The following is a 9,695-nucleotide window of genomic DNA, read 5'->3' on the forward strand; positions in this document are numbered from 1 at the left end:
GCGGGGCTTAGGCAGTGGTGGGATTTAGGTGGTGGGTGGGGCCTGTGCTTAGGAAAAGGCCCTGAGGGGATGGGGGTGGGGATTAGGCGTGCCTCTGGACTTGGAGGGCAGAGGACCAGGTCTAGGATCCCAGCAGGCTCACTGGGCCCGAGTGGGTGGGGGAAACGCTAGGCGTGTTTCCCCCGATCCCAGTGGCCCCCTTCTCGTTGGCATCTCTTCTTCTTCTCCCCGCTCCCTCCTTCCTATATCCCTCTGACCCACGCAGCCAGAGGGGACCCTGGAAGGCAGGGGACCAGACCCAGAAGCCCAACAGGCTTCCCAGGGCTGAGTGGGCAGGGAAACTCCCATGGCCCCTCCCCTAATCCCCTGGCCCCAGATGGTCCCCTACATCTGCCTCTCCTCCTCTTCCCCCCTCCTCCCTCTCTCCTATGCCCCTAGGACCCCCGCAGCTGGAGGGGGCCTTGGAGGGCAGAGGACCAGGCCTGGGAGCCCAGCAGGCTTCCCAGGGCCCGAGTGGGTGGGGGAAATGCCCTCTGCGCCTCCCCTGATGCTCCAGTCTTGGAGGGCTCCTCCCACCCACCTCTCCTCTTCTCCCCCATCTCTCTCCGTGCCCCTAGGACCAACACAGCCCGGAAGGGGCCTGGGAGGGCCGAGGACCCTGCCTGGGAGCCCTACAGGCTTCCTGGGGCCTGATTGGGCAGCAGAGATGCTAGGCATGCTCCTCCCCCAATCATCCGAGCCCCTGAGGGTCCTTCCAGGACTGGGAACCCCTCCCCAATCCCAGCCACACCTCAGGTGCCCGGTGCTGTCCAGACTCCACTTTTCCTCTCCCCTACTCCCCGCTTCATCCTACCTGGTCACTTGGGTTCCTCCCGTGTCCTTGGGTGTCGAGGTCCCCCACCAGCATCTGCCAGGCACACTAGTTGTGGGGAGATGTGGACTCTGCATCCTCCCCTGCCACCATCTTTGACTCTGCCCTGACTTACTGGTTTCTTAGTAGCATGTTATTTAATCTCCATGTAACCTTTTTTTTTTTTTCTCATTCTGTGGTTGATTTCTAGTTTCATGATGTTGTGGTGAGAAAAGATGCTTGAAATTATTTATTTATTTGTTTGTAAATTTATTTATTTATTTATTTTTTGGCTGCGTTGGGTCTTTGTTGCTGCACGTCGGCTTTCTCTAGTTATGGCGAGCAGGGGCTACTCTTTGTTGCAGTGTGCAGCCTTCTCTTGTTGCAGAGCACAGGCTCTAGGTGCATGGGCTTCAGTAGTTCTGGCCCATGGGCTCAGTAGCTGTGGCTCATGGGTTCTAGAGCGCAGACTCAGTAGTTGTGGCACACAGGCTTAGTTGCTCTGCGGCATGTGGGATCTTCCCGGACCAGGGCTCGAACCCGTGTCCCCTGCATTGGCAGGCAGATTCTTAACCACTACGCCACCAGGGAAGTCTGAGTCTTTTTTGTCTGAGTGTTGCTCTCCCCGCTTTCTTGTCATTTCCATTTGCATGAATTATTTTTTCCATCTCCTCACTTTCAATCTGTGTGTGTCCTTTGCCCTAAAGGGGGTCTGTTGTAGGCAGCATATTATAGGCTCTTGTTTTTTTTTATCCAATCTGCCACTCTGTCTTTTTTTTTCCTACTCTGTCGTTTTTTTTTTTTTGGATTTGAACTTACTTAGTAATGTGTTGTTTAATTTCCAAATATTTGGAGCTTTTCCAGATATCTTCTCAGTATTCATTTCTAATTTAATTTAATTTTGGTCAAAGAATGTGCTTTGTGTGGTTTTAATCCTTTAAATTTATTGAGATTTGTTTTATAGCACTGAATGCATTCTGTCTTGGTAAATGTTTTGTGTGCATTTGACAGGAATGTGTATTCTGTTGATGTTAGGTGAGAGTATTCTGTAAATGTCAATTAGATCAAATGGATTAATAGTATTTTTCTAGTCCTCTGTATCTTTACTGATTTTCTGTGCACTCTATCAGTTGAGAAGAGGTATTGAGATCAGTTACTGAAATAACCAATTTTAATGGAATATTTCTCTTTATAGTTCTATAAGTTTTTGTGTCATGTTATTTGGACCTCTGTTGTTTGGGCCATACACATTGAAGATTATATGTCCTTTTCTCAGGAATGGTAACACAGTTGTTGGAAACATCCTCAAGCTTCCTGGCAAATAGGAACCACACTCTTGTTTCTCCAGAATGCTGACCCTGAAAAGATTGCACGTCCTCTTGCTGCATTGCCCCCAACCCTTGGCCATTATGAAATGATCCTCTATCCGTGGTCATAGTTCTTGCTTTGAATTCTACTTTAATATTAAAATTGCCACTTAAAAATATTATTGAGATATATTTTACATATCATAAAATTCACCTGTTTTATGTGTACAATTCAATGATTTTTGGTAGCTTTCCTTAGTGGTGCAGTTTTTACCATTAATTAGTTTTAGAATCCTTTGATCCTCCCATAAGATCCTTCATGCCCATTGATAGTTAATCCCTGTTCCTGCCCCCAGTCCCAGGGAACCTACTTTCTGTCTCTATAATTTTAACTTTGTCTGGACATTTCAGATAAATGTAATCATACAGTATGTGATCTCTTATGCCTAGCTTTTTTCACTTGGCACGTTTTTGAGTTTCATTCATGGTACAACATGTATCAATATTTCATTCCTTTTTATTACTGAATAGTACTCCATTATGTGATACTACATTTTGTCTATCCCTTCACCAACTGATGGACATTTCCAGTATTGGACTATGATGATTAATACCGCAGTGAACATTCTTGTGCAGATCTTTGTGTGGACATGTTTTCACTTCTCTTGGGTAAATACCTATGAGTGGAATTCCTGGTTTGTGTCGTAGTTTTATGTCTAACTTTTCAAGAAACTGCCAAAATATTTTCAAAAATGGCTGCACCATTTTACATTCCTGCCAGAAACATATGAAGGTTCCAGTTCTCCTCATCTTTATCAACATTTGTTATTGCCTGTCTTATTTAATATACCCATTCTAGCTGGTGTGAAATAGTATCTCATTGTGATTTTAATTTGTATTTCCCTAATGGCTAATGATATTGAGCATGTTTTTATGTTCTAATTAGCCATTTGTATATCTTCTTTGTTAAGATGTTTGCTTATAAATTTCACCCATTTTTTAAATTGAATTGTTTGTTGTCTTATTGTGTTATAGGAGTTCTTTGTAAATTCTGGACACAGATCCTTTATTGGGTATGTGTTTCGTAAATATTGTCTCCTGGTCTCTTGCTCATCTTTTCACTTTCTTAATGGTGTTTATTTCAGTAATCAGTTTTTAATTGATGAGGTGAGATTATCAGTGTTTTTTTTTTATCTTCTTCTAAGTTTTATTGTTAGGTGAGAGCCTATGGTCACCATTTTGCATGTGGATATCCAGCTGTCCCAACACCATTTGTTGAATAGACTATACTTTCCCCAAAGAATTGTCTTGGCAGATTTCTTTGGCTTGGAGTTTGTTGAGCTCCCCCCCCCCCGCCCCCATGCTGTGCCTGAAAACTCTCTAACTCGTCAGTTGGAGCACTCATAGCACCCCCTCATTTGTTTGCCTGCTCTCAGGAGTCACTGTCCTGTGCTGCCTTTTGTTCGACGTCTGAAAACCATTGTTTCATTATATTTTGTCTGGTTCTATAGTTGATTAAAAGCAGGAGGGTAAATCTGATGCCCATTAGTTAATGACGTCCAGAAGCAGAAGTGGTCTCTTCTATTTCAGCTTTTTAAATATTTATTTCTCCTTTTGCTTATTGTTTTCTAAGTTTCTTAAAAATAAAAATCTTGGTTATATAACTTGGGAAAATATAAATTATTTTTATTTAAAAAGAAGCAGAAGCAGCAGCATCTTGGACATTAACATCAGCAACATAGTGTCAGCATTCTTGTAACTCATAGGCATGAAATTATAGATCTGATTCAGGAAATGTAATTTATTAAAATTGCTGTTAATTTTGAGGGTATCAGTTCTATTTAATTATCTTTTTTGAAGAATGTAAAATGTGTGGTTTTCGGATTTCAGGCGATTGTGGAAAAATGTGACAGACTCTCTGAGGGAATCTGAAATCGATAAGGCCACAGAGCATAAACGTACCCTGGAAGAACGCCAGAGGACTGAAGAAAGGCATCGTACTGAAACAGGCACACCTTGGAAAACCAAATATTTTATTAAAGAGGTATATGTACTACATGTCTTCAGACTAAAACTCATTATCTACTTAGTGAGAACTTTAGCTTAGTAGGCTTTCTTGAGTTATTACTTATATATCTTTATTTCTAAAAATAGTCCAGCTTAACCATGAGCTTTTTCATGAGCTTTTCACAGTTTGTCAAAGTAGAATAGTTTACCAGCAGTTCAGATGAAATAGATTTGGGGATTTAAATTGGCCACAAAATACCAACATTAATCTTTAATCTCAATAACAGAATATGCAATTGACAATTTGTTGCCTTTTGTACCACAGTAAAACTCTTTGTTCACTTCCAGAGACCACATTTTAAGGATGCATGAAAAACTTAAATGGCTACACAGAGGATAGTGAGAAGTGACTAGAATCTTTGCAATGTTTAAGGAAAAAAGAGTGATGTTTAAGGAAAAAAGATGTGATGTTTTCCAGCTTAGGTGGGAAAACAGAAAATTGGAGCCATTCATTATAACTTTCTTCAAATATAGGTTAGGCTTATCATGTAGAAGTTTCTCATCAGCTCCAATAGCAGACTTGAGCTAGGCCCAGACTACCAGGAAGCATTTTGAGCTTAACATAGAAGGAATGTATAACAATAAAAAATATCCAATAATGACAAGTGTACATTTTATAGTAATGTGTTCCCCATCGCTCGACTCACATAAGAGACCATGGCTTATGTAGAAGTGTTTAATTCACTAGTTTTGCAGGTAAGACAAAATGATTCCTAAAGTCTTTTCTAAATTTAAAGGTTTTGTTTTATTTTGTTTATTACTTTCTGGTAGAACTCAGAGTAAGGTGAATAATGGACCAGAGCTGATGCCAAGAAAAGTTTTCTTGTCCACAGCCAAGTCTAAGGAAACTCATTGAATTTTAATATTGGTCTGTCAGGAAAGAATCTGGAAAAAACAGTTTGTGAATTCTGCATAGTTATTACCCTTAAAAGCCCACAGTTTATTGTAGTAGTTTCATTGCTTTAATTTTTCTCATCTTCGGGTATGAAATATAAATGCCAGCTGTTTTCTTTCTTCCTTCCCTCCCTCCCTCCTTTCTTTCTTCCTTTCTTTCTTCCTCCCTTCCTTCCTTCCTGCCTTCCCTCCTTCCTTTCTTTCTTTCTTTCTTTCTTTCTTTCTTTCTGCATTGGGTCTTCGTTGCTGCATGCAGGCTTTCTCTAGTTGCAGTGAGCAGGGGCTACTCTTTGTTGTGGTGCATGGGCTTCTCATTGCGATGGCTTCTCTTGTTGTGGAGCATGGGCTCTAGGTGCACGGGCTTCAGTAGTTGTGGCACATGGGCTCTGGAGCACAGGCTCAGTAGTTGTGGCACACGGGCTTAGTTGCTCCACGGCATGTGGGATCTTCCCAGACCACGGCTTGAACCTGTGTCGCCTGCACTGGCAGGCGGATTCTTAACCACTGCACCACCAGGGAAGTCCCCCAAATGTTTACATGGATAGGAATTCAAGGAAAAGTACTTTACATCTCTTCATTTTTATATGAAAAGTTAAACCTTTGTAACTACTATGCAAAATTATAGTCTGGTAACCTTAGATTTTTTTCATTTCAGGCTCACTAAGATAGCATACCAGAAGCAGATTCTAAAGAGGAGAATTTTTCTAAGGGAAGGCTTCTATAAATCATTAAAAATGAACTCTAGGGGCTGAGAGCAAGAAGCTGTAATGGGTAAAAGATGCAACCGATTTTAAAAGATAGACCTCCTGGTTCTTGCAACTAACATGACATGTAAACATGCTACTTCTCATGTATTCTTTATTTGACAGATATTATTAAGAACCTACCACTTAATCCCTTTATTATACTTTATGATGTTGGATAGACAGATGTAGAAAGTGATAGCAAGATATGGCAGTTGTCTAATATGAAACAGTAGATTGGAGATGCTGACTCAGGTTTGGGCCTCTTTAGTTGGTAAGATGTAAGATGGCTTTCTAAATGGTGTGCCATGACACAGTGGTACAACAATAGATGGGTTAGATTTGTGTCATATACTGATTGCCTAAGCCCATGGGGCCGTCGTGTCACATCCTGTGTGTGACAGGACCATGGACTGCTGTAAGAAGCACTGCAGAGTAGAGGTGAGGCTGACGAGGATGGTAGTTAGCTGACACTGGTACCACGAAGTTCATAACAACTTTGGCGCTATTGCCATCAGGTATGGCTCTTTGCTAAGAAGAATCATATGTTATTGAAAAGTCAATTTTATCTCCCCTGTGGTCCTAAACACAGTGCTGGGCACTTAGTAGATGTTTCATACATATTGTTTTGAGTAACAAGAGCTTTGCCACTTGTTTGGTACTTTCATTATTGCTGTCAAACCAACAGACCAGTTTGGAGTTGGCTTTAGTTAGATGGAGGAGTAGAGTCACTTGATATAAAAAGAGGAGGTAGAGTAACCTGAGAAAGTATAAATGAACTTAAAGTGTTTCTAGTATCATTTGATAATACCTACCTTTTTTTCCTGACCATTTCCCATTGACAATTAATTTATTAGATCTTCCATTTCCTCCCTTTTGCGATTATACACATCCATCAGGATCTATTGGTCGTATCCTCTTGAGTGGATGTTTAAAATTTCTTAAGATGTATATAAATGCAAGCAGGAAGGCTTTTGCAGAATAGTGGACCACACTGGAGTCAGATGTGCTAAGTTTGAACCTCAGTCATACCTTGGATAGTTTATTTACCACTTCTAACTTCGGTTTCCTCATCTGTAAAATGTAGGTAATTATATAGAAGGTGCACTGAAAAGAACTCTGCCCCTTCCTGGGTGAAGTTGGACAACTCATTTCACTTCTTGGAGCCTCAGTTTCTTCATCTGTGAAGTGAGATGGTCAGGTGGCACGTCTTAACTTCTAAACCTAGCATTCTGTAATGTGGTTAGGAGACATATTTTGTGTTTTTGTGTTTTGTAATAATTATCAACCAGGTGATTTAATTTAAACACCATAATGGTTTCTGTTGTTAAAGAGAAATTATTCTGACACTTATTAAAAATGAAAAGGAAGACTTTATTCAAGAATATTGCAGTAGAGGAAAAAGATTGATTTCAACTCTGAATGTGTTGATAAGTGGGAATTTATAGCCAGTGGGCAGGATGAGGGAGTGGATGGAAGATTGCTAAGAGGAACTTGGTCAGATGTCAAGGATGGTGGGTCGGGGGAGGCACGTGATTAGATCAAAAGTGTGAGGAGAAGAGTTTCATTGGATATCAGAGATGAGAGAATTCTTGATAAACTAGTTCATCAGGATTTTTTTTTGCTAAAACTGAGTTTAGCAGGCCTAGGATGAGGCTTAGTCAAGAAGAGAGACAGAGGAGTCTAACTTTTAAAGTTTGGTCAAGGAGAGAGTCCTCATCACTATGACCCACATAATTGCTGGGTGTAAGCCATTTTTGGAGTAAGGTAGGGTAAATATATATTTTTAAATATTTTTTTGAAGATTTTTTTTTGATGTGGATCGTTTTTAAAGTCTTTATTGAATTTGTTACAATATTGCTTCTGTTTTATGTTTTAGTTTTTTGGCCATGAGGCATGTGGGATCTTAGCTCCCTGACCAGGGATTGAACCCGCACCCCCTACATTGTAAGGTGAAGTCTTAACCACTGGACCACCAGGGAAGTTCCTAAAAACCTTTTTTTAATGCAAATAAATCGAGGGCGATATAAGGGTTACGGACAGAGGTTCAAATCTGACTTACATCACCTAGTCGCATAAACACCAAACTACAGTCTTAGCTACTGTGACCTCAGCTCTGCCAAGCTCTCACCCCAGTATGCTGCTTCATGCATTTGCTGCAGCACTTTTTTCCTCACTTGGTCTTCTCCTGTCTTTCGTTCACTCTTTTACTAACTTTATCTCCTTTTGGTATCCTTCTATTCACAGGAACCAGGGAAAACTAATAGGGTAGAGTCAGGAAAGAACTAGGAAACAATACTCAGATCCTAGAGATGCCAGTTGAGATGTAGAGAACAGCTCGTACCTTGGTGGCCATTTTCCGTGCTCTACCTGCTGCCTGTCACTCCATCAGTGGGGCTCAATCTGCAGCATCTTGGCAAAATTGGCAGAACTGCTACACATGACTTCTGCAGAGTAAAATATTCGTGGAGCACAAACTAGGTCTTCCCAGACCAGAACTTCTCACCTAATCCTAGCTAAACCACACATATTTTTTGGTGTCTTAAGCACCGAGGCTTTTTCTTCACAAACTCTTGTTTTTTGAAATGTAAGAACAGAATTCCATTTTAATGAAGGCATTGCATCTAGTTTTGGTTACTGATTCTGAAAATAATAGAGGAATGGTTCTTTAATTTATTTTTCTACTTGTTTCAGGGAGATGGCTGGGTTTATCACAAACCCCTTTGGAAAATAATTCCAACAGTACAACCAGCAGAGTGACACACACTATCTAAGACTCGACCAAATGAACTTCTCTATTTACCCTAAACTCTCTCAGAATGGAGTCATTGCACTGAGTGACCTGCTTCCTGATTGCACAGACTGAAACTAACTACACACGAATGTACCAATTAGGGCACCATAGAACTGCAGCAAGACCAAAGTGTTGAAGAAGCACGATGGACCTCTCACCAAGCCGTTCATGTGATGTGAGCAATATCATCTGAAGCCCTTTCACCTGAATTATTAGATGATTAATCTTTTATCCAGTTCCTGCTCCAAAAGCTAAGTTTGAATCCCCTCTTTTTGCATGGGGGCAGCAGATAAACACAACAGTGAGAACTCAGTGATTTTGATTTCTTTGTAGTGAAAATTGAAGTCTCTTTGAGAGTTTGTGCTTTGCTTTCTGTCAGTAACTGAAGTATTCAATACTCTTACAACAAATCAAGAGGAGCAAGATGACCCAGAAGTGGCTTCAGCCATTGTGCCTGAAATCAGTGTTAAAAAAAAGTCAACCAGGTTGTCGTAATAAGGCATTCTGTTCCTTCAAAGAGACTGTGTGCCTGTGTCTGAGGAACTTATCCATTATCCACCTCTGTTGGAACTCTCTTTTAAAAAGTATATTTATAAATTGATTAGAATTATAACCATGGAGAATTTTTTCTTCTGAGCATTTTAATATACTTGAAAACAACATTGACTTGAAAAATTTCAGAGCATTTTTCAATACCTAGTTTTATTAAATATTATACTTGAGAGACAGTTTTTTAAAATGTGGTCAAGTCAATATGATGAGATTTTGGCCCTTCTCAAGAACTAAGGCATTAAAGAACAAGCAAATATTAAAAAATAAGACTTACTGTTTTCCTTACCTTTTTTTCACTTGTAGGTTAATATCCAATATTACGTGCTATCCCTCTGGATAAGTATGCTTTATCTTACCTCTGTTCACTCAAAATTTAAAACAACTATTCATATTTGTCAGTAATTCAGAAGTTATATATGTGACTAAGTGCATGTATGGTATGTTTTGTTTTTTCAAGGAAATGCAAATGCTGAAGAAACAGTATGAAA

The 9,695-nt window shown here is 40.2% G+C and overlaps 1 protein-coding gene across 1 annotated transcript in view; it reads left to right on the forward strand.

The window, feature by feature from the left end:
• Positions 1-9,695, forward strand: part of OSBPL11 (oxysterol binding protein like 11) — a 98,649-nt gene extending 88,954 nt beyond the window's left edge. Inside the window, exons 12-13 of the mRNA XM_007114970.3 lie at positions 4,048-4,201; positions 8,556-9,695. Coding sequence (XP_007115032.1) covers positions 4,048-4,201; positions 8,556-8,621 — 220 coding nt within the window. The 3' untranslated portion in view covers positions 8,622-9,695. The remainder of the gene's footprint in view (positions 1-4,047; positions 4,202-8,555) is intronic.

Source organism: Physeter macrocephalus, chromosome 1 (assembly GCF_002837175.3).
Source record: "Physeter macrocephalus isolate SW-GA chromosome 1, ASM283717v5, whole genome shotgun sequence".
Classification (NCBI taxonomy): Eukaryota; Metazoa; Chordata; class Mammalia; order Artiodactyla; family Physeteridae; genus Physeter; species Physeter macrocephalus.